At 35.9% G+C, this 26,892-nt stretch overlaps 1 protein-coding gene and 1 long non-coding RNA gene across 2 annotated transcripts; both read right to left on the bottom strand.

Moving 5' to 3' along the window:
- Nucleotides 1–2,154: 2,154 nt before the first annotated feature.
- On the bottom strand, nt 2,155–25,454 carry LOC120154433. Its single transcript, XR_005518881.1, has 3 exons — nt 25,444–25,454; nt 20,830–20,837; nt 2,155–2,323 (listed from the first exon to the last, which is right to left on the bottom strand). It is a non-coding gene; the product is annotated as an uncharacterized LOC120154433 (long non-coding RNA).
- LOC120154432 (protein MOS2-like) lies at nt 5,738–7,525 on the bottom strand. The gene is given in 2 exon segments (XM_039166188.1): nt 5,738–6,617; nt 6,620–7,525. Coding segments are annotated over 2 exon segments (1,389 nt in total). The 5' UTR covers nt 7,371–7,525; the 3' UTR covers nt 5,738–5,979.
- Nucleotides 25,455–26,892: the final 1,438 nt, after the last annotated feature.

Below are 26,892 nucleotides of genomic sequence, written 5' to 3'. Positions count from 1 at the left end.
TGCTTGGTGTAAATCCCGGTCCATTCTGAGTTATTCATAATGCAACAGAGTGGTATACTCCTCGATTATGGGCACCATGTCTTCTTGATTGAATGTGACAGATAATTGCCTTGGAGAGTGTCTCCCTTTTCCTTCTGAGTCTTTTCTAATCATAATTGGACCTCTGAGCTTTTCATCTCATGTATTATAACCCATTTGTCCATTAATGCAAATTATTTATGTTTAACAAACACATTTTTGTGGATCAACACCTCTTTTGAATGATGTAAGTGATAAAAAATAAAATAGAATAAAACAAAAATGAAAGGAAAAAAATATTAGTGAGATAAAGATGATAATCAAAATGATAATAAAAGTCCTACCCCACATGATATCTACCCTATATGCTTATTATTCCTACTCGGACATGATCTATATCCCAAATGTTAATTTTAAACCAGTCCTAACCGCATAAATTTCTAGTTCATATGCTTTGAACATAAAATAAAGCAGGAAATAATTCAGGCATCCTAGGTTTTGAAGTGAGGTTTTGGGTGGGCTCTAATTCCCTGTAGTCTCCCGGTTTAGTTATAAAAACGGTACCTGAATTCTCCTTGCTGGTGCTCCCTTGGGCTTGCCAGACCCTTAGTTCTAAGCCCATTACAAGGTTATGTGGACTAAGTTAAACTCGAGAGGATGCATTCCCTTATGCCCGCACGGTGAATAAATTCACACGAAGACATAAGGTATATGAATCCCGAAGGTTACTTGCTAGGCCCATACGGAGAATAAATTCTCACGAAGGCGTCGCGTTCACCCCCACTTAAAAGGGTTCAAAGCTCGGGTATAGAGCCTTAGATGTAAAAAGTTAAAAATCCGAAATCATTGAAAAAAAGTCAGTACAACTATTTATTTGAAAAATAATCAAAGATAAATAATTGGAATCAAATAAATAAATTAAAATTTAAACTTGCAATTTTCGCTCAAAAAGACAACCGAAAATTAATTTCGACCTGACTACTTACCTGTCCCCAGCGAAATCACCAATCAGTCGTAACCATTTTTCGGGTAGACTGGAATTAGGCTTCGACTTGAATAATTGAGTTAGAGTCGCCATCGATCATTTTAAAAATAGTTAGGTGGATCGGACACGTCTTACCTGATCTGCATTTTACCATAAATGTGTCGGGTTCGGGAGTCGGTTACGGTCAAGGAAAGATTAACACCCTTGAACCACCCTTTCGGTACCGATTAATTTATTGGTTGTCTTTAATTACAAAAATTAAAATTAAAATTTATAAAAGAAAAAGCACATTTGAACCACACAAGCATATAATATTTATACAAAGAAAAAGCAAAATAAAGAAGCACATGCTTATCGACAATCTTGTGCATATATAAATTCCTGTCACGCGTAACTTGAATCTAATGCTTGAGTAAGCTTGCCAAGTTTCAAATAGAAATAGGAGCTGTAAGAATGAAAACCATGCATGTCCCACATTTGAACCACACAAGCATTCTTAAACCATTCATGCATGTCCCACATTTGAACCACACAAGCATTCTTAAACCATTTCATCATTTATTCCATTATAAAACATTAAAAACTAATAATGATAATGTCTCATTATTTAAAAAAAAACAGGTGAATGGATAAATGATATAAATATGGCTTGCCACTCTCGAAGACTAGAGTTAGATATTGGAAGAAGTGAGTGGTGAGAATTTCTAATGCAGTTAATGTTGATCAACAGTGACAACCAAAAAGGATGTTATTCCCACTAAAAACGGAATAAAGGGAAAAAAGGTATTGCTAGACAGAAATATCATGACAATGGAAACACATTCTAAATTTAGTAAAAAAATATGACTTACTATACTAGCCTGAAACACGAAGCAAGATCCAGAAAGTGGAAACCATAAAACAACTGAAAATTCACTGTTAGCGGGAAGCAAAAACACAGAAAAAATTCCACTTGAATAAAATAGTAATTCGGCAACTTCTTAACAGTTATATGGTATTAGCAACACAAACAGCCCCCAACGTTGGCAACGGCGATGGGCTACGACGAACCTTAAACCGATGATCGACGACCTTGCTTAATCTTGGAGACGAACGACAGGATGGCGAGTGGTTCCTCTTCGACTCGGCGGCGGCAAGTGGAGTAAGCATGGGGAACTAGAATTTGTGGAACAACAGCAGGAGAAGGTCCATTTGCATCCTCTTTCAATGTCTTTTCCAAGTTGCTAATCTCAGAGGAAATAAGAGATCAAATACGTGGCCTCTTAGCGATGCTTTGAAGCTGCTTAAGCTCCTCCAAATCCATAGCCAATTCTTCTGCCCCTCCCGTGGCCTTTTGGATTGGATTTTTATAGTTTGATGAAGAGGACAAAGTAGAGATGTTGGCCCCGACTCCCATGGATGCTTGCTGCTGAGTTCTAGGAAAAGATGGATGGGTGCCCACGTTTACACGAAGAGAAACAATTTGAGATGCGTGGGGTCCCCTTGGGGCCTACAAAATAATTCTATATAAATTAATAATAATAATAAGTAATTATTATAATAATAATAATAACAATATAATATTTTTTAAGCCCGGTCAAAAACAGGTGTCTACATATAACATTTGGTTTTTCATCTTTAACATTGAATTTCATTTGTTAATATTAGTATCTACAAGAAGATAAGAGCATACCATGAAGATCACCCTTTCTTTTTATCTTCTTTGCATTTAACTTAAGAAATCTTAAAGAATGGAAGTGAGATAGTACATTCTGAGTCGGAAATGAGTTAAGAGATGTTCGTTGCCCACTGAAAGTCGCGAAGTGTGTATATTGTCTTCAGCAATTTCTGGTGAAGACAAAATGGATAAAGAAATTGAAGACTTCCTCGGCTAGATGTTGTTGGTGCTAGTGTTTTGTAAGTAATTTGTTTTCTTAAATATTGTTGTTTTGCATCTCTAACTCCTTGGCTCATTAAAAGTTGCATCTTGGTACTGCATTTTAAGGCCAAAGATGGATAAGTAGCCTGTTTGTAAGTTGTTTGGATATTGAGCAGGAAAGGAATCCAAGTAAATGAGATGTTTAAGGAGATAAGGGCTGCCCTAAGGAAGTGTAGAGATTCAAATGAATCACTAGTTTCAAGTTTGAGATGAAGAGGGTACTAATTCAACATGTTGGACTTGAGTTGCCGATGTCAATCTTACACCATGTTTTCTCCATTGCCAACGAGTTCTGAAACAGTTTTGGCCCATACACTCGTAAAGATGCAAGATTGACTTCGTTAAAAGCTCAGCACTGCCATATTTTAGAGCTGCAACTTTGGTGCCGAAGTTTTTGTTGTCTTGGATATGTATATATTTCTACCATGGTGCTCACTGTCATTTTCTCCATTCACCATCTTGTGTCATATGTTTCTGTATTATTTCTTTCTTCTAACCCCTGAAGTGCATATGGAGCTTTAGGGTAGGAGTTTCAGCTATTATGGATTAAACGATCTAACTTGGCTTATAAGTGATCTATAGGAGATCACGTGGTTGTAGGTCGTAAATAAAATGGTTGTACTTTGGTGTTCTTGACGTTCAGATAAGGACTAGGGTATTTTAAGTTAATCGTAAAGAATTGAGTCAAGTTTGAATAGTTTAATATATCGAGCTCAATTATCAAATGATTACCCTAATACTTCTGATGTTGTCGCACGTAAACTCTACGGCTCGGATGCCAAGCTCAACTTGCCACTTAGTGTCAACCATCAGTATCTACCTCCAGCCAATACTAAGGTCGCGCCAATAGGGAACCAACTTCTTCATACGGTTATGATAACTTTCTTGCTAAGATTGATGGTGAAAATTTTTCCCAAGGAAAGCTAAGAATTTTATAAAGAATCCTCGAGTGGCACCAGATTTCCTTTATTGCTATTCACTAGAATAAATGCCAGCATAGCTGATTACTAAGTCATGCACTACACCGTACCACTAGTGACTTTGTTTGTTGCAACTCATGTTGCTGCATTGGAGTCCTTAATTTGTAGTTCGGAAAGTTGGCCCGCCATTTTTTCTACGTGGATTATTGAGAATTGAAGGAAAGATGCATGTTTTGGAGACTGATATCAGGGTCATTGGTATGCTCAGTAGACCCTAGGGTGGTGTCTGCTCCCCTCTATACATAAAAGGAAACGTAGATATTTGTGCCAAAGTTGTATATGTACAATTTAGGTTGGCTCAAATAAATGTACAGGCCTCTGTTATCGCAGAATGGCCTCACTACAAATAATTCATAAGCATATTATTTCCAATAATCATTCATCAATCCATATGAAATTCAAATTAACCACATGATAGAAGGATTAACTGATACAAGTTACTTCAAATACAACAACAAGAATTAGCTTTATAAAAATAAAGATCAGGCTTAATTGATACCAGTTTCTTAACCACAGAAATGAGAGAAAAAATGATTGCAATTTCTAAATGACAGTAGTTATTCATCTTCAAGAAAAGACCAAACATACAAGCACTAAAACAGTTTCACGAGGACATCAAGCAAACCAACAAACCCTTTTGCTTCCTGATTTACTACCACTGATAGAATATACAGTGGAGGCCTCCTGCCACAAAAAGATACCTACCCAACATTAGTCAAGTTTACCCCCCAGGTGCTTGATGCTATGAAGTTGAGATGGCAGACAGAACAAACCAAGAGAAAGCAGCTACCAGTTTCCTAAACATAAAAAAACGATATTTTCAAGCTTTTGCTCAGTCCAGTGATTTTTTTAATCCAGGTTCAATTCCTTTAGAATAAAAGCCAAAGCAAAGCAAATAAGGATCATCACTCATATGTAGAGATTGATTCTTTCTTAATTCATATCAAATTTTACAGAATACAACCACACAAATTGGTATATAATTTTACATTATCATTCCAAACAACTTATATTAAACTCTTCTAAATTTTTCAAAACCAGTTTATGAAACCCACTTTAAAAACCATTAGGGTGTTTGGTTGGGGAATGTGAATTTCTCATAGGAATGAAATCCACATTCCCCCATTTGATTGGCCGAGAATGTCATTCCCGATAATCTTACATTACCAATAGTGAATTTTTTGGATATATTACCGAAATGTCATTACCTCTCTTTCTTAGGTATTGTTGGATTACGCGTTTTAGACTAAAATACCCTTAAATTTTTTCTTCTTTCAAAAATATCATTATTCTGTCATTGAATAATAAAAATTCTACAAATGTTAAATTAAAATTTATCCTTAAACTATTTTAGATTTACAAAAAAATCTACATTAAAATTTATATGAAATTCAGGAGTTAAAATAAAATTTTAACCTTTCATTAAACTTTTTATATTTTTAATAATGAAATCTTTTTATATTTTTAATTTTGAAAAAAATTATATAAATTTTATGAATTTAATTTTTTTAAAGAAGATATATAAATATTTTTCAACTTATTAAAAAACAAATATATAATAAGGGCAATTTAGTCAAATATACATTCCAATAATCTTTTATTCTTTTAACCAAAACACGGTAATCTTACATTCCTACTAAACCAATCAAACACAAAATACAACATTCCAGTAATCTTATTCCCTGATAATCTTTTATTCTCCATGATAATCTTACATTTGTGAACCAAACAAACTTTTAAGTCATAGCGGTATTCAGGGTGGGTTGACAGGGGATAGGTAGAAGCTATAAGTTGATAGGACGAAATAAATCCTTTCAACAATAATTCTAATCTATGAATTGAAATCTTTTAAACTGCAGTTGAATAATAATGGAGAAGCTTATACCTCAAACATGAATCAAAATACAGCAAGAATGGTTATATTTTGACCCAAAAAGTAGATAATTTGGTGCTTTTCATACCAATCAATGGTAAACATAGATTTATCAGAAAAGGGCACACTTTAGCAGAAAATACCTTTCGATCGTATCATTTGGCTTGGAATGGATTAATTTGTGGCGAGAAGGCAAATGCCATATTCAGTACCCAAGATAGCTCGGATCACCCATATACTCAGCAATCTGTTCAAGTTTCACATTTAGCAACTTCCGACTGTCAGCATCTCTAACAACACCCATTTCTCTATCTAAATCCCTCTCTACCAAATCTCCATATACACCTTTATGCCTACCGTACAATACAAGAACTGGACCACCACGCCTTGGCAATGCAGTCTCAAGCAGTTCCTGCTCAACCCCTTGAATCAACTCCTTATTCTCATCCATTGATATATCACACATGTATGGCCCAACAACATCCACCACCTGCCCTTTCTTCAAATACAGCCTTCCCCCGGCCAAACTTTTACTAATAATCCGAACCCTAATGTGACTTCTAAGCCAAGAAACCCTTCTATCACCATTACTCCTAGTTCTCTCAACATTAACTTGCGTTTCACTCCTTTTTTCACTCTCTATACTCCGTTTGCTAGACTTCCTTTCGCCGCCCTTATGTTTTGACAATTTTTCTTCCCTAATCTTCAACTCCTTCAGTTTCCTCAAACACTTCTCTTCTTCCCTGGAACCCAAATCAGCTATCTCAGATATACGAAATTTAACTTCATCATCCCTGTTCTTCAATTTTAAAACAACCCAATTGCCACCCAACTTCTCCATATTGTACCTTTGGAACCCATCTCTCTTCCTTCGATAACTCTAACATCTTTACCCACAAAAAAGCCATCTCCATCCTCCTTCACTCTTTCTTCTTTGTCGAGATTCTCTTTGACATTCTTCGAACCGTGTATCCTATCTTTAGATTTAAATTCCTTATAACTAAACCCTAACCCCTCTTTGTCGGTCCTCCGTTCGTATTGCTTAACTTTGACATCTTCTTTTGCGTTTTTCCCAATTCCTCTCCCTTCAACCCACCCGTAACCAGCAAGCAAAGCCTTACCGAAACCCTCAACAGGCATATCCTCGAACTCCTCAAACCCTCGATCATCGGGCAGCCTCTCTATATCCTCTTTAAAACTCTGGAGAAGAACCGTCTCGACTGGAGCAGCAGACGCAGTGGCTACCTCAATGATATCAGCCTCGCCCTTGGTAGAGTTGTTACGGAGATTGAGACCGTATGAGATTCCGGACTCCGAGTCGGGATTAATAGATGAGGAATCGAGCTCGAATTTGAGATCACGAGAAGCATCGGATTGGAAAGGGAGATCGAGATTCTTCATTTTCTTGTAGGGACGCCATTCGTTCTGTTTGGGAGGTATAACAAAGGAGGGTTTGGAATCGGCTAGGGTTTTGGAAGGGTCGAATTCTGTGACGAATTCTTTGTGGTTTTGGTCTTCTTGGGCGGCGGAGGGGTTGGGGATGGCCGCTTTCTGGGAGGTTTTTGATTTGGAAGGGAGAGAGAAGGAGAGTTTCATGGCGTCGAATCGAAAATTCACTGAAGAAGAGAGCAAAGCTTTGTGTTGGATCAGAGGATTGGATTAGGTCAAAATTGAAGAATAAAGATTGGGGATAGTCCGATTTGACCTTTGAGAGGGAGAAATAGGAAATACGTTTAAGTAGGAGACCGACACAAACACGGGGCTCCGAAGCAAATTTCCCAATACAACTTCCTTTCTTTCTTTTAGTCCGATTATTTTTTTGTAATTTTAATTTCTTAAATTCGAGATTAATTGATTTCTAATCTATTTTATTATATTTTTCACTTTATAAAAAAATGTTTATTCATTTTAAGATAAATCGTCAATTCAAAACTATTTTTATTTATGAAATACATACACTATTATAATAAAATCAACCTCGTATTAAAGTAACCATCTCTTATGAAGTTGTCTCCCTTCCTTCAACACATTTCTCTTAATTCTATTGTACCTAAGAAGATTTCTTTAGTGTTGAAATTGATAGGAATTCAATAAATATTTAAACTTAAAAAGGATGATGGGTCATGTTTTAATTCGTCTAATTTCAAAATTAAGAGAAAACTAAAAGAAATTTAAATAAAAAAATTTGAGGGTTAAGTTATCTAATTTCAAAATTTAAGAGACCTAGCAAACACCAGCATGACAATAAGGAATCAAAATCCTAGTAGATTGGATGACCAAAAAGAAAACACCATCAGCTTCTAAAGCTAGCATATCTCGAGTCATTTCTATTATGAAAATTTATATTTTCTACAAGGATGCATACATATTGTTACAGACCACCATAAGTTACGATCAGGTCTGACTCTTTGGGCTCATTTGTTATCATTTCAATCATTGAAGTGAATTTCTCTTGCTGCACCATCACTTCCAAAATCCTATCCTCTGAGACATTGCAACCTTTATAGTGCTGAACATCCCTTTTGTGAGAAGAATAAAACAATAATTTTGATAACCAATCCTTCTCAGCTTGTCTATAACATTTTAAACCCTCTATCGTCCCAGACGAGATAAGGTGATAAGTGTATACAACTCTTTGTTATCCAAGCCTATATGCACGGCAAATAGCTTGCCTTTCCATAGACGGGTTCCATGTCACGTCAAGCAAAACCACTCTAGAACCACCAACAAGATTTATACCTTCCAAGCAAGCCCTTGTTAATGCAAGCAACACCCTTGCTTTTCTCTTTGGATCATTGAAAACATTGATTATCCTTTGGCGCTATTTTATTTCACATTGCTCATCCATGTACAATATCTCATCCATTTCCTTCCATTTGAAAAAATCTTTAAGTTGATCCACTATTAGCTTTAATGGTTCAAGGTATTGACTGAAAACTAATGCCTTCTCATCTAGAGCTCCACTAATCTTAAGAAGTTCTATTGGGCTTTAGTCTTAATTCCTTTATCGGGCTTTAGTCTTACTCATTCTAACTCGTTCATACAAATAATGGAGCCAACATTTTTCGTAATATCTTTCTTATGGATAACTGCAGCAACAAAGAATGGTGGGTGGAGATCAAAGACACATAATACTCTCGCAAAAATGAATTTCTTGTTTCTTTAACACGCTCAAGGATTCTATTCTGCAGATTAGAGGGTCGTAAACAACCTCATAATGCCTCAAACTATGAAGGGTAGTTTGTAGAATTGTACCCTTATGCAAATGCACGAAGGGCTTAATCACAACTTTAAGCTCTCTCAATTTTTCAGCTTCATATACATCATCTTTGCCAATGGAATCAGTCAAAAAGTCTCATTTCCTTTTTGCTTTGTTTCCTTCATCACTGCACTTTTTATTAGTCTCTACTCGAAGCCTATATTGGATTCCTTCAGCAAATTTTGGTCTCACTAGGCAGAGAGTATTGAAGAGCTCATCAAAATTATTTTGGAAAGGAGATCTAAAGAGAATGATACGACGTCCCGTTTTGATTCTCAATAAAGCCTTCCACATAAGTGTATCATCATTTCTAGGTGTGCCCTTCATCAAGAACAAAGAGACCAGGAAGCTCAAGAAGTATTTTACTTGTTGAAAATCAAAGTGCACCGAAAGCATGGTGCAAAGTCAAAATTGGTGTACCTAATGCATTGAAAAAAAAAGACGCATAAATTGTCAAAATACACGGCAATTAAGTGAGCTGAAATTGTTGAAATGGGTAATGGTAAAATCTCAATTTTAGTCATTGTACTTTAGGGTATTTATAAGATTAGTCCTTAAGCTTTAACTATAAATACCCTAGCTCATTTAGCTTCAAAACCATCCCAAAGCATTCTAGCTTTCTTCCAATACTAGAGAGAATTTAGAGAGTTTCTTGAGAGTTATTTTCTCTTATTTATCAAGAGAGATTTATCATTGTTTTCTCTTTGGTAGATTGAGAGAAGTTGTAATTCCTATTTTCTCATAGTGAATTTCTTCTATCGTTGCCCGTGGTTTTTACCCTATATCACGTAAATTTTGTGTCTTTTTTATCTTCATATTTTATTTTCTCAAATTATCAGTTGCGATTTTGCTCTATTCGATAATCGTCTTCCGCAACAATTGGTATCTGAGCCAGATTTGAGTGTGTAATATCTGCTTATTGTCTTTGTGGTTGCCACCAAAAGGTGGATCCTCCAACATAAGAAAGTAAGAAGTTATTACTCATTCTTTGAAGGTTCTAGAGAACTATTCACGATAGTGAAATAGTGGGAGCTATCCGTAATAGAAGCTATGGCAACGAAATTTGATATTGAAAAATTCAATGGGAGAAATTTCTCATTATGGAAATTGAAGATGAAGGCCATCCTGAGGAAAGACAGGTTGTCTAGCAACTATCAGTGAAAGGCCGGTAGATTTCACAGACTACAACAAATGGATCGAAATGGATGGGAATACTATACAAACTTTCATCTAGCATTAGCAGATGAAGTATTGTCAAGCATCGAGGATAAGAAGATAGTTAAGGAGATATGGGATCATCTCACCAAATTGTACGAGGCCACATCGTTGCATAATAAAATTTTCCTTAAAAGGAAATTATACACTCTCCGGATGTCAGAATCTACTTCAGTGACGGAACACTTAAACACACTGAACACTTTATTTTCTCAGCTTACATTCTTAAACTGTAAAATAATAGAACAAGAATGTGCTGAACTTCTATGTACAATAAGAGAACAAGAACGTGCTAAACTTCTACTTCAAAGTCTACCTGATTCGTATGATCAACTCATCGTCAACTTGACAAACAGTAATGTCATTAGTCTAGTCTTCGATGACGTTGCAGCTGCTGTTCTACAAGAAGAAAATTAGCGTAAGAACAAGGAAGACAGACAAGTAAATCTGCAACAAGCAAAAGCGTTGACAACGATGAGAGGGAGATCAATGGAACGTTACCAAAGCAACAGTCACAAACATGGTAGATCGAAGTCGAGGAGCAAGAAGAATTTAAAGTGCTGCAACTGTGGAAAGAAGGGTCACTTGAAGAAGGATTGTTGGAGTCTAAATAAAAACTCCAATCCACAAGGCAATACCGCAAACACTTCAGATGATGGAGATGATATATGCTGTAAAGTGTCAACCACCGTGGAAGGCAGAAAAAGATTTTTAGATATATGGCTCATTGATTCGGGAGTGACATATCACATGACCTCAAGAAGAGAATGGTTCCATCATTATGAACCTGTCTTAGGAGGATCTATGTATAGTTACAATGATCATGCCTTAGAGATCGTTGGCGTGGGAACCATCAAATTGAAGATGTATAATGGAACAATTAAAGTTGTTCGAGATGTGCGACACGTGAAAGGCCTGAAGAAAAATTTATTATCCTACGGATTGTTGGATAATAATGCAAGCAAGATTGAAACATGGAAAGGAATCATGAATGTGTTCCATGGAGCGCTTGTGGTGCTGAAAGGCGAAAAGATAACATCAAACTTGTACATGCTGAAGGGAGAGACTTTGCTATAAGCAGAAGCCTCTGTTGCCTCATGTAGTTCAGATTCGGCAATGCTATGGCATCAGAAACTTGGACCCATGTCAGAACAGGAAATGATAGTCCTTGTGGAGCAAAAGCTACTTCCAGCTTAACAAAGGTATCACTTACCTTGTGTGAGCATTGCATAACAAGTAAGCAGCACCGGTTTAAATTCAATACGTCAAATTCTAAAGGAAAAAGTGTTCTAGAATTGGTTCACTCTGACGTATGGCAAGCACCGGTTACATCCCTAGGCGGAGCAAAATACTTTGTCCCATTTATTGATGATTACTCTAGGAGATGCTGGTGTACCCTATTAAGAAGAAGTCAGATGTGTTTTCAACTTTCAAAAACTTCAAAGCGCGGGTGGAACTTGATTCTGGAAATAAGATCAAGTGTTTCAGAACAGATAATGGAGGAGAATACACAAGCGAAGAATTTGATGACTTTTGCAGGAAAGAAGGCATCAAAAGACAGTTCACAGTGGCGAACACTCCTCAACAAAATGGAGTGGCAGAGCGGATGAACAGAACCTTGTTAGAAAGAACAAGAGCAATGTTGAGGGATATAGGCCTAGAAAAATCATTCTGGGCGGAAGCAGTCAACACCACCTGTTATTTGGTGAATCGAGCTCCATCAACTGCAATAAAGCTGAAGACACCAATGGAGATGTGGACTGGTAAACTAGCTGATTATTCAAACCTTCACCTATTTGGAAGTATTGTATATGTGATGTACAACTCCCAAGAAATTTCAAAGCTGGATCCAAAATCCAGGAAATGCAAATTCTTGGGGTATGCTGATGGAGTAAAGGGGTATCCCTTGTGGGATCCCACTGCCCGTAAAGTGATCATCAGCACAGATGTTATCTTTGTAGAAGATAAACTACAAAGAAAAGAAGAAGATGGTAGCGCTGAAAAGTCAGAGACTACACAGATACATGTGGAAAAGGAGTTTGAACAAGGAGATTCTTTTGAAGAAGAACCAGCACATTATGAACAATAACCAGAGAGTCTGAAGCTCCAACAACTCGTCAATCAGATCATGTGAGAAGACGTCCCAATTGGTACTCAGATTATATTATAGAAGGTAATATTGCATACTGCCTTTTAACAGAGGACGGTGAGCCATCAACATACCAGGAGGCAATAAACAGCTCAGATGCTTCACTGTGGATGATGGCAATGCAAGAAGAAATCGAAGCCCTTCATAAAAATAATACATGGGACCTTGTGCCACTACCACAAGGAAGGAAGCCAATTGGTAACAAATGGGTCTTCAAAATCAAGCGAAATAGTGATGATCAAGTTGAGAGGTATCATGCAAGACTGGTGGTCAAATGATAGGCTTAAAAAGAAGGTATTGATTTCAATGAAATCTTTTCTCCTGTGGTTCGACTAACAACAATTCGAGTAGTCTTGACAATGTGTGCTACATTGAATTTACATCTAGAGCAGCTAGATGTTAAAATAGCTTTCTTCATGGAAATCTTGAAGAAGAGATTTATATGCTCCAGCCTGAAGGTTTTGAAGAAAAAGAAAAGAAGAACTTGGTTTGCAGGTTGAACAAATCTCTGTACGGTCTAAAGCAGGTGCCGAGGTATTGGTATAAGAGATTTGATTCCTTTATTATGTGCCTTGGATACAACAGACTTAATGCAGACCCTTGTGCTTATTTCAAGAGGTCTGGTGATAACGATTTTGTTATATTGTTGTTGTATGTGGATGACATGTTGGTTGCAAGACCCAACAAAGATCATATTGAATAATTGAAGGCACAATTGGCTAGGGAATTTGAAATGAAGGACTTGGAGATTCTAGGGATGCAAATTCACCGAGACAGAAATAATAGGAAGATATGGCTTTACAAAAGAATTATTTGAAAAAGATCTTGTCACGATTCAGCATACAATATTGTAATCCAATTTCTATCCCTCTTCATATTAACTTTAAATTATCCTCCAGTATGAGTCCTAGTAGTGAAGAAGAGAGGATGGAGATGTCTCGAGTACCGTATGCATCAGCAGTGGGAAGTTTAATGTTCGCTTTGATATGCACAAGACCAGACATTGCACAAGCAGTGAGAGTGGTTAGTCAGTACATGGTGAATCCAGACAAAGAGCATTGGAATACAGTAAAGAGGATCCTGAGATACATTAAAGGGACCTCAAATTTTGCATTATATTATGGAGGATCAAATTTACTTATCAATGGATATGTTGATTTTGACTATGTAGGGGATTTGGATAAAAGCAAATCTACTACATGATATGTGTTCAAAGTTGTTGGTGGAGCTGTAAGCTGGGTTTCAAAATTACAGTCAGTTGTGGCTACATCCACAACAGAAGCAGAATATGTAGCAGCTACACAAGACAGTAAAGAAGCAATTTGGTTGAAGATGCTATTGGAGAAGCTTGGGCACAATCAAGAGTATGTCTCTCTGTTTTGTGACAGTCAAAGTGCCTTGCATCTAGCAAGGAATCCATCATTTCATTCAAGGACAAAGGACATACGAGTTCAGTACCATTTCATTCGTGAAAAAGTTGAAGAAGGGACGGTAGATATGCAAAAGATCCATACAAAAGACAACATAGCGGATTTCATGACGAAAGCGATCAATGCTGATAAATTTACCTGGTGTCAATCCTCTTGTGGCCTGTCAGAAACGTAAGCAACATGATGGTACAGGGTAGAAAGAATGATGTGAAGATATGATTGTTCCAATCAAATCTTCAAGTGAGAGATTGTTGAAAATCAAAGTGCACCGAAAGCATGGTGCAGAGTCAAAATTGGTGCACCTAATGCATTGAAAAAATGCGCATAATTTGTCAAAATACACGGCAATTAGGTGAGCTGAAATTGTTGAAATGGGTAATGGTAAAATCTCAATTTTAGTCATTGTACTTTAGGGTATTTATAAGATTAGTCCTTAAACTTCAACTATAAATACCCTAGCTCATTTTAGTCATTGTACTTTAGGGTATTCTAGCTTTCTTCCAATACTAGAGAGAAGTTAGAGAGTTTCTTGAGAGTTGTTTTCTCCTATTTATCAAGAGAGAATTATCATTGTTTTCTCCTTGGTAGATTGAGAGAAGTTGTAATTCATATTTTCTCATAGTGAATTTCTTCTACCGTTGCCCATGGTTTTTACCCTATATTATTTAGGGGTTTTCCACGTAAAGTTTGTGCTTTTTTTATCTTCATATTTTATTTTCTCAAATTATCAGTTGCGATTTTGCTCTATTCAATAACACTCTTCTGCAATAATTGGTATCCGAGCCAAATTTGAGTGTGTAATATCTGCTTATTGTCTTTGTGGTTACCCCCAAAAGGTGGATCCTCCAACATAAGAAAGTAAGAAGTTATTACTCTTTCTTTGAAGGTTCCAGAGAACTATTCACGATAGTGAAATAGTGGGAGCTACCGTAATAAAAGCTATGACAACGAAATTTGATATTGAAAAATTTAATGGGAGAAATTTCTCATTGTGGAAATTGAAGATGAAGGTCATCCTGAGGAAAAACGGTTGTCTAGAAACTATTAGTGAAAGGTCGGTAGATTTCACAGACGACAACAAATGGATCGAAATGGACGGGAATACTATGGCAAACTTTCATCTAGCATTAGCAGATGAAGTATTGTCAACCATCGAGGAGAAGAATTCAGCTAAGGAGATATGGGATCATCTCACCAAATTGTACGAGGCCACATCGTTGCACAATAAACTTTTCCTTTAAAGGAAATTGTACACTTTCCGGATGTCAAAATCTACTTTAGTGACGGAGCACTTAAACACACTGAACACTTTATTTTCTCAGCTTACATCCTTAAGCTGTAAAATAGTATAACAACAACGTGCTGAACTTCTACTTCAAAGTCTACCTGATTCGTATGATCAACTCATCATCAACTTGACAAACAATAATGTCACCAGTCTAGTCTTCGATGACGTTGCAGGTGCTATTCTATAAGAAGAAAATTGGCGCAAAAACAAGGAACAGACAAGTAAATCTGCAACAAGCAGAAGCGTTGACAACAATGAGAGGGAGATCAACAGAACGTGGCCAAAGCAGCAGTCACAAACATGGTAGATCGAAGTCGAGGAGCAAGAAGAATTTAAAGTGCTACAACTGTGGAAAGAAGGGTCACTTGAAGAAGGATTGTTGGCGTCTAAATAAAAACTCCAATCCACAAGGCAATACCGCAAACACTTCAGATGATGGAGATTTTCTATGTTGTGAAGCGTCAACCACCGTGGAAGGCAGAAAAATATTTGTAGATATATGGCTCATTGATTCGGGAGCGACATATCACATGACCTCAAGAAGAGAATGGTTTCATCATTATGAACCTGTCTCAGGAGGATCTGTGTATAGTTGCAATGATCATGCCTTAGAGATCGTTGCCGTGGGAACCATCAAATTGAAGATGTATGATGGAATAATTAAAGTTGTTCGAGATGTGCGGCACGTGAAAGGCCTGAAGAAAAATTGATTATCCTACGAATTGTTGGATAATAATGCAAGCAAGATTGAAACACGGAAAGGAATCATGAAGGTGTTCTGTGGAGCGCTTGTGGTGCTGAAAGGCGAAAAGATAGCAACAAACTTGTACATGCTGAAGGGAGAGACTTTGCTAGAAGCAGAAGCCTCTGTTGCCTCATGTAGTTCAGATTCGGAAATGCTATGGCATCAAAACATGGACACATGTCAGAACAAGGAATGATAGTCCTTGTGGAGCAAAAGCTACTTCCAGGCTTAACAAAGGTATCACTTATCTTGTATGAGCATTGCATAACAAGTAAGCAGCACCGGTTGAAATTCAACACGTCAAATTCTAGAGGCAAAAGTGTTCTAGAATTGGTTCATTCTGACGTATGGAAAGCACCGGTTACATCCCTAAGCGGAGCAAAATACTTTGTCCCATTTATTGATGACTACTCTAGGAGATGCTGGGTGTACCCTATTAAGAAGAAGTCAGATGTGTTTTCAACTTTCAAAAACTTCAAAGCGCGGGTGGAACTTGATTCTGGAAATAAGATCAAGTGTTTCAGAACAGATAATGGAGGAGAATACACAAGCGAAGAATTTGATGACTTTTGCAGGAAAGAATGCATCAAAAGACAGTTCACAGTGGCGAACACTCCTCAACAAAATGGAGTGGTAGAGCGGATAAACAGAACCTTGTTAGAAAGAACAAAAGCAATGTTGAGGGATGCAGACCTAGAAAAATCATTCTGGGCAGAAGCAATCAATACCGCCTGTTATTTGGTGAATCGAGCTCCATCAACTGTAATAGAGCTGAAGACACCAATGGAGATGTGGACTGGTTAACTAGATGATTATTCAAACCTTCACGTATTTGAAAGTATTGTATACGTGATGTACAACTCCCAAGAAATTTCAAAGCTGGATCCAAAATCCAGGAAATGCAAATTTTTGGGGTATGCTGATGAAGTAAAGGGGTATCGCTTGTGGGATCCCACTGCCCGCAAAGTGATCATCAGCAGGGATGTTATCTTTGTAGAAGATAAACTACAAAGAAAAGAAGAAGATGGCAGTGCTGAAAAGTCAGAGACTACATAGATACATGTGGAAAAGGAATTTGAACAAGGAGATTCTTTTGAAGCAGAGCCAACACATTATGAATAAGAACCAGAGAGTTCTGAATCTCCAACAACTCGTCAATCAGATCGTGTGAGAAGACGTACCAATTGGCACTCAGATTATGTTATAGAAGGTAATATTGTATACTGCCTTTTAACAGAGGACGGTGAGCCATCAACATACCAGGAGGCAATAAACAGCTCAGATGCTTCACTGTGGATGATGGAAATGCAAGAAGAAATTGAAGCTCTTCATAAAAATATTACATGGGACCTTGTGCCACTACCACAAGGAAGGAAGCCAATTGGTAACAAATGGGTCTTCAAAATCAAGCGAAATGGTGACGTTCAAGTTGAGAGGTATCGTGCAAGACTGGTGGTCAAAGGATATGCTCAAAAGAAGGTATTGATTTCAATGAAATCTTTTCTCATGTGGTTCGAGTAACAACAGTTCGAGTAGTCTTGGCAATGTGTACTACAATGAATTTACATCTAGAGCAGCTAGATGTTAAAACAACTTTTCTTCATGGAAATCTTGAAGAAGAGATTTATATGCTTTAGCCTGAAGGTTTTGAAGAAAAAGAAAAGAAGAACTTGGTTTGCAGGTTGAACAAATCTCTGTACGGTCTAAAGCAGGCACTGAGGTATTGGTATAAGAGATTTGATTCCTTCATTATGTGCCTTGGATACAACAGACTTAATGCAGACCCTTGTGCTTATTTCAAGAGGTCTGGTGATAACGATTTTGTTATATTGTTGTTGTATGTGGATGACATGTTAGTTGCAGGACCCAATAAAGATCATATTGAAGAATTGAAGGCACAATTGGATAGGGAATTTGAAATGAAGGACTTGGGATCAGTAAATAAGATTCTAGGGATGCAAATTCATCGAGACAGAAGTAATAGGAAGATTTGGCTTTCATAAAAGAATTATTTGAAAAAGATCTTGTCACGATTCATCATACAAGATTGTAAGCCAATTTCTACCCCTCTTCCTATTAACTTCAAATTATCCTCCGGTATGAGTCCTAGCAGTGAAGAAGAGAGGATGGAGATTTCTCGAGTACCGTATGCATCAGCAGTGGGAAGTTTAATGTTCGCTATGATATGCACAAGACCATACATTGCACAAGCAGTAGGAGTGGTTAGTCGATACATGGCGAATCCAGGCAAAGAGCATTGGAATACAGTAAAGAGGATCCTGAGATACATTAAAGGGACCTCAAATATTGCATTATGTTATAGAGGATCAAATTTACTTATCAATGGATATGTTGATTCTGACTATGTAGGGGATTTGGATAAAAGAAAATCTACATGATATGTGTTCAATGTTGCTAGTGGAGTTGTACGCTGGGTTTCAAAATTGCAGGAAGTTGTGGCTACATCCACAACAGAAACAGAATATGTAGCAGTTACACAAGCCAGTAAAGAAGCAATTTGGTTGAAGATGCTATTGGAGGAGCTTGGGCACAATCAAGAGTATGTCTCTTTGTTTTGTGACAGTCAAAGCGCCTTGCATATAGCAAGGAATCCAGCATTTCATTCAAGGACAAAGCACATACGAGTTCAATACAATTTCATTCGTGAAAAAGTGGAAGAAGGGACGATAGATATGCAGAAGATCCATATAAAAGACAACATAGCAGATTTCATGACGAAAGCGATCAATGCTGATAAATTTACCTGGTGTCGATCTTCTTGTGGCCTGTCAGAAACGTAAGCAACATGATGGTACAGGGTAGAAAGAATGATATGAAGATATGATTGTTCTAATCAAATCTTCAAGTGGGAGATTGTTGAAAATCAAAGTGCACCGAAAGCATGGTGCAAAGTCAAAATTGGTGCACGTAATGCATTGAAAAAATAAGGCGCATAAATTGTCAAAATACACAGTAATTAGGTGAGCTGAAATTGTTGAAATGGGTAATGGTAAAATCTCAATTTTAGTCATTGTACTTTAGGGTATTTATAAGATTAGTTCTTAAGCTTCAACTATAAATACCCTAGCTCATTTAGCTTCAAAACCATCCCAAATCATTCTAGCTTTCTTCCAATACTAGAGAGAATTTATAGAGTTTCTTGAGAGTTGTTTTCTCCTATTTATCAAGAGAGAATTATCATTGTTTTCTCCTTGGTAGATTGAGAGAAGTTGTAATTCTTATTTTCTCATAGTGAATTTCTTCTACCGTTGCCCGTAGTTTTTACCCTATATTATTTAGGGGTTTTCCACGTAAATTTTGTGTCTTTTTTATCTTCATATTTTATTTTCTCAAATTATCAGTTGCGATTTTGCTCTATTCGAGAACCGTCTTCCGTAACATTACTCACATGCTTATCTACCGTTGGACATTTTTGCTTCTCCTCGATGTCTTTTCCAGCAAGTTGCACAAAAAGGTTGTAACTGATTCCTAAAATGCCTCCATCGGATTTCCAAGACATCAACTTCACCATACGTCGGACAAGAGGTCTATCTTGCTATGGAACACGGTACTTGAATTTTTCATAAAGTCCAATACCGCACAGTTTTTCCTTGTCGAAAAATTTCTTAGTGTTTGAGATTGTGAAAGGGAATGTCAACCTTCCACTTTCTAAATTATGCTTCCCATGTGAGTAGCATGCTGCGAGGAGCAACAATCACGGGGCTGCAACTTGGATATTCATTAAGTACGTCTGAAGAAAGACTATCATGAGAAGCGTTTTCCCTGTCCCAAGAGTATGAGATATAATGCATCCACCACTACCTTTGGATGAGTTTTTCGACTTGTCACGATAAATCCCTCTTGCTATGTTATTCCAAATAAATTCAAAACCTTCATGCTGATGGGGATAGAGTTTACGTTTCAAATCAGGAATGATTCCCCACACTATGCCCTCGATATGAGCAGAGTGATCAATGCTGGGAATATCACGGTTAGAGTCTTCACATTGAAGGCCATCAAATATAGAAGAGTCCATAATGCCAGAGAATTGCCTTTCATATTTTCCACAAGGATCTATCATATGAATCAAGCGAAACCAAGTTATGAACAATCAATCATCAGTCAGTAAGAGCTATTTAGTTAAGTGTTATATAAATATATGTATATACATATTAGGCTCCTAGTGATTAGCCTATTGAGCCATTTAGCTAGGTCAATAGCATAATTCTCACTGGAACTACTTAGAATAAAATGCCCCCAAATTTAATGGGATAAAATTCCCAGCATTCCTAGCAATTCAAAATGCAAGAAAGCTTATCCATCAACGTTTTCAACAGAGCACTTCTTCTAGCATCATGCCATTTTATAACCAGCCAAGATACAACAAAACAAACCGCTAGTATGAAAATGAAAGTTCTATTTTAGATTATTAAGCATGAAACATGGAGGTATGACAAACAACTTACAAAAGGTGGTGGCATATCTTTGATATCCAGCAGCAGGAAAGAGCAGGATTTGCATTTCATTCCAACTTCTTCGTCTAACACGAGATGGCGATCCTCTTGAAGACATCGAGATAGGGTTGTTCTGTTACGTTCAGACTCTGAAACATTAGCAATTTCATTTTCCACATGTTCAGCAATTCAATATGAAAAGTATTAGTTCAGTTCAAATCCATATGCAGCATGCAGACAAGGGCGTCCTCATTATTATTCATGAAGCATTCAACATACCATAGATGGAAGGGTTGATGTTGAACCAAACTCGGACACCATAGAGAAATGCATCTCAGACTACAGGTAATCCATTTCTTTCTCGAACTCGGTTTTCTCATCTCCAAAAGTAAACTTGAGAGGCAAAAAGTGTTCTTTTTCTTCTTTGAATGAGATTCTCTTCGGATGTGTTAGAATCCAAGTTTAAATTTTGTTTGTCCGTAATAGATTCAGCGAGAACGCTAAGAATATCAAACTTTTTACTCTCAGACATGGTGGCGGAACCATCCAAGCCAATGGAGCCACTTAAGTTCTTTTTACACTCTTTAGTGCGTTCCACGATGAGCTCGGTCTCTGCAGCTTTTCTTTTCACAGTGAAACGACTTGACGTCTCTGAAAAAGAAGTTTCGGTGTCATCTTCTGAACTAGAAGATGGCCGATGATCCTCCTCTAAGTCCTCTTCCTGTTCCTCATAATAATCCAAATCGTCTGGATTAGAATTATCCTCTCCACTTGTATTTGAGAGATCATCATCCGAAACTCCGACTGAATCGTCATCCTCATTATATTCTTCTTCATCGTTATCATCATCACTACTCAGCCAAATAACACCCGGTTGAGGGTTGCTTCCATCTTAGTCTCGTGATCTATCAATATTCGAACTTGAGCGGTTTTCTTTTGAGAACTCAAAGACACGTCAACGTTTAAGGAAGGCTGCGGCGTAGACATATTCGTTTTGGCCAAGCTTCCATCATTCTCCGCCAATGTCTTCCTCCGCTTGCTATCACCACAAGATGACAGCGCTTTCCGCCATTTACTTCTTGTTATGGAAGCAACCGGAATCGACTTACTCGACATTGTGCTTGTATTGAAGAAAAGAGAAAAATAAAAAAGCTTTGAAGTTGAGGAAGAAATGCATGAGCAGCAACAATAAGGAGACTTGGGAAGCACAATATAATAGTGATAAGATTAATTAACAAAGTAACTGTAAAATGTAAAGAGAGGATTAGAGAAAAAGACGCCTGCAGTGGGAATGGATTGGCCGCCAACAGTAGTTCAGCGGACAAATCAGAAACAAAAGTAAATGGTAAAAAATCCAAGACAACCTCAAACCCAAGTCCAAGTGTTTGCGATTTTCTCGAACTGCTTTTCAACAGTTAGTCTACTATTTGTTTTTTTTATAATTGTCATTTATCTACAAATATTCAACTTATAAAAGTTACTACATTTTAGAGTCGATAAAATTTTGGTAGAATCGTACATCATATTTGAGTCAATAAAATTCATATGACGAGGTTGAAAAAAGTGGCCAATAAGGGGATAGTTTCTAGTTTGTTTGGCCCATGCTAGCTGCTGCAATGGAATTGCTTTAGTAATTACAATGTCAAATCCAGCCAAAACCCATTTTGCGTGTTTATGTATTGCCTTTTGCCGTTAATGTTCGTCAGAGGTAATTGAAGTATTACTTCTAACCAAGACCACCGCTTAGCTACTAATTCAGACATTAGGGATCAGTCTATATATACATATATATTTCATATATACAAGGTTAAATTACATGTATAGTATTTAAACTATCAATTTTAATATGTTTTAATATTTAAATTTATTTTTTTTAAATTATACATAAAATTTAGTTTTGTTTCATTTTAGTACCCCATTATTAAAAACTTTAGTTTTCGTTTCATTTTAGTACTCTCGTTTAAAATTTAACGTTAAGTTTTGAAAAATTAAAAATTTAGGTACTAAAATGGACCAAAATGGATAGTTTAGGTACTAAACAAGTTAAATTTTTAATGACGGGATACTATAATGAAATGAAAACTAAACGTTATGTATGATTTTAAAAAATTGAAAGTTTAGGTACTGAAAAATTAGTCGGTTAGATCGAATTAAGATTAAGAGCATTCACAACTCTGGAATTGGTCCAAGTAAGATGATACGAAATTTCGTGAATGAAGTTGTTCCATTGAGAATTTTGGATTTCTACCAAAAGATTTGTACAACTATATATATATAGTCAAACGACAAGAAGTACAAGATGGTGATGATGACTCATTTATGTGGAAAGCAAGAATTTGATCCTTTCTTTTTTGTGAGGCACACGAGAGATGAATTCGGAAACTTAGAGAAGTTATTTTGGGACGATGGTATATTACTTGCAGATTATAAAGAAGTTGGGCATGTTATTGTATTTGATATGACTTACAAGTGCAACGCTTACAACAAGTAGTTCGTTGTTTTGGTTGGTGTTAATCATCATTGAAACACAGTGTGATTTTGATGTGTATTGGTTGTGAATGAGAAAGAGGTTACTTAGTGTAGATGTTACAATTGATTGAAGTAGGAGATGACCACAGACCTCTTACTGTTATTACTTGTAGAGATAAGGCCCTGGAAAATGTCATTCCTGAAGTACTACCAGGGCAAAACATAGATTGTGTTTATAGCATATCATGAAGAACGTGCAATTCAATGATGATCACAGTTTTCTCAACAGGTTTTTGAGATACGCTGACAAGTGTAGAACTAAATCATATTTTTGAAAGGGTTTGGAAAGAATGGGTAGACAAACACAAAGTTGAAGGAATGAGATGAGTTCAAGAATTGTATAAAGTTAAGGAGAAATAGGCATAGACATATTTGCAAGGATATTTTTATGTAGGTAACATTATATACACTTGAATTGTATTTAATATTATATTTACTTACTATATTTAACAAATATATATTTTGGTGTGCAACAATGAGGACTACTCAACGGTGTGAAACAAAGAATAACACATTGAAAACTTGGTTGGACAGAGAGGTAATATTGTATTGATTTGTTGAGAATTATCATAGACAACTACAATCTCTAAGATGAGAGGAATGTCATCAAGACTATAAAACAATTGATGAACAATCGTATTATGATGGTGTGTTGGAAAGTTTAAAACGTATTACAACCCAAGTATATACTAGAAATGTTTTTGTTACACTATGCAAATAAATACCTTATGGGGTTATTATTTGGTTAAAAAAATGGAAGTACATAATAAATGTATGTGTTATTGGTTAGAGCATGTTGAAAAAGAAAAGTTGTATCTTGTACTGAAAGATACCACACATGATACCATGTATTGTTGTTGTATGAAGTTGAAGTATGTTGGTTTTCCATGTCGTCGTATGTGTGTCGTGTTGAAATATGAAAAGGAAAAAGAAATACCTCAAGGATGTATAATGAAACGATGGACTATTTATGCGAAGAAAGATGTTGGATTATAAAATAAGAATGCATATGTTGAAGATAATAATCCACCAACAGTTTAAGCCATGTATTTCATTATAGCCTCATATTATATGACTATATGTCAACGTGCATCACAAAAATTCAAAATTTTCAATGAGTTTAGAGATCAGTTTGAAAAATTGAGTCTCAAATTAAAAATGGTGAGAGTGAGATGTAAAAAGAAAACCAGTAAAAATGGAGAGACTCTTGGAATTGGTGATCCTATAGTTCTTGAAACTGGAAAGAGAAAACTCAAGAGAACAAAGCGTCAAGCTTCATCGTCCAACCTACCACATATTTCATATGATGAAGATGTTACGTTGGACTTGCATAAAACCTCTAAGCCTTCTTCGAACAAGCCTTCTGATCAGGATAAAAGGCATACTGAAGCACTTCAAATATCAAAATTAGTTAGATACATGCCCAAAACATATAAAAAAAGATGACATATCTGAGGTAATTAAATATGAAATATAATAGTGATCACTCTTTGTTGTTATGCATGTTGATAATATTTTTTTCGCAGACTGCATATATTAATGAATTGAAAAATATGGAAAAAGATCCAACTATTTTGGATTGACAACCAAATAAGGATTGGTAAAGTGCAGTCTAAATATCTGAGGTAATTAAATATGAAATATAATAGTAATTACTCTTTGTTGTTATATATATTTATAATAGTTAAGAATTAGTTTTATTAGTGATTCATTCACTTAAAAAATGTTTTAGCTTTTTTTGTTGTTGCGATTACTAATGTTATTTTCTACAATTTTTTACTCTCATGATAAACATGACTAGGTCTGAGCGTGCCTCAATAACATATCAAAATTCGAATCAACTACCGCATGGTGGATAACGGTTGCAGTTGTCTATTTCTATGTTCATCGGGAGGTTTAGTTTAATTATGTTATTCTATATATACATACATGACATACTAGTTATATGCACAAAATATTGTTAAGTTTTAATCTTTCAGATTGTATGAAGTTGATTTTCTACTTACTTTACTTTTATCTTATTTACAATTATAATGTTTATTGTGCTTTGTGATTTTCTTCCCCTTACTTCAATGCAATGGATATTCAGATTACTCTTACTTTTTAATATTCAATGATAATTTGGTTTAAATGTAAAATATATCTAATCTAAATAATTGTTAGTCTTTAGATTCAAATACGAGTGTCAAATACGAATATAATTCTTATTTGAAAAAAATCAAATTCAAATTCAATGTTGGAATATAAAAGTTCTTTGAAACAAATTCGAATTATTTATAATACATGTTCCTTACAATGAGTTTTTTTTAAACAAATTCAAATCCAATGCAGTGGATATATAGCAAGTACCAGTACGATACAACATGTGTATCGATACAGTACAATTATGTGAATTTTAGTGAGTTTCAACGGTATCGATACAAAATGTGTACCAATAACGTTCAATTACACATACTGATATTAAATAATGATTTTACTGGTACGTGCGGGTCTGGTGATATAAATATGCCTCTTATTAGTTTTTCCTCAAATTTTATCAAACCTTAACCTAAATAACACAACTTTCTCTAAAAAAACCACTTATTTATCAATCAAAATACCAAAATCCTTCACAATTTTTGCAAGGATTTCAAGGGATTTTATCTCCAAACAACAAATCGTGCATACCCATCACAACATTGATGTTTTAATAATTACTACTAATGTTACATGAACCTATAGGTTCACACCCTAGGGTTGAAATGAACAAATTTTAAATGAGACATATTTGTATAATTTTATCGTACATGAATGATGTATATAATTAAAGTTATTATGTATATATATATATAGTTAATTATCTCGAATATAATAAATAAATATTAAAATAATAGTTATGAATATATTTCTTTTAATAAATATATAATTTGGAATAATAAATAAATTTAGATTAAAACCCTAAGAGTTAGGGTTATTGTCGTATAAAAAGATTATGATGGCTTAGCAGTCGTTCTAGTCTTTTGACAAAATTTCTCAAAACAATTTTGAGAAAAAGAAAATTTCCCTCAATCTGGTGAATTGAGTAGAGGCCGAGACAATTTCGTGGAGGCTTAGGATTTGAACTATTCGTGAATGCACTGCTGATTTGTTGTTATTCCAGGAACCCAAGGTATATCACACATCTTTTCCACCTGAATTCAAATTTTCATACATGGATCACTTGTGAGGTCGTTGGATATTTTTTTCGATGCGCCATGGGTTGTATCGACAATCCCAACATGGTCATCTCCTTTTACTACAATTTTGTCCTGAGTCATATCTTTATTAAGGAGAACATAGATTGATCCATGTATATTCCTTTCTCTCTAGGAAATAAAATTGATGGTCAATATCTTCAAATGGCTCATTTCAATCTCATCAACGGTGAGTGGATTCCTCGCGTTCCACGGCCAACTCCAGCACCTGCAACACTTCGAGCGGCTCGTCAACCAATTTCTCCAATACCTTAAAAAGATGTCTCTTTGGCATCACTTTCAGAGTTGATCACTCATATAGAGGGTTTCATTATGCGACGACGATACACTGGAGGCTTAGCTTTATTCTATTGATTAGTTTGGATTAAGTTGGATTATTTTGTTGTGGCTATGTCACTTTGGATATCATTTATCCTTCATCTCTATTTTATTTAAGATATGTTGGTATTTTAGATTTGTTGTGTAACACCCCTAACCCGTACCGACCCGAATACGAATCTAATGTGTCACATTGACATTTCAAAACATTTACTTGTACAAAATAGTGAATAATTTTAAAACTTTTATTAACACACGATTATATTTACATAAATTACAATCATATGATTTTACAAAATCAATTAGAGCATATCAGATTCAAACCATTATTTACATGCCAACTATAATCAGTATTATAAAATACATACTATTCATTTCTCTTCTGATCTGACCTTCAGTAAGGAGAAACTGACATGTCTTGCTCTTCATCGTTACATAAGCTCGTCAAAACCTACGTTTGAAACACTCACACGCTAAGTCGTTGACTTAGTGAGACAT

This window comes from Hibiscus syriacus, unplaced genomic scaffold, assembly GCF_006381635.1.
Source record: "Hibiscus syriacus cultivar Baekdansim isolate YM2019G1 unplaced genomic scaffold, ASM638163v2 tig00111129_pilon, whole genome shotgun sequence".
Taxonomy (NCBI): domain Eukaryota; kingdom Viridiplantae; phylum Streptophyta; class Magnoliopsida; order Malvales; family Malvaceae; genus Hibiscus; species Hibiscus syriacus.
Note: the sequence above shows the minus strand (reverse complement) of the source record. Positions and strands in the feature narration are given on the sequence as shown.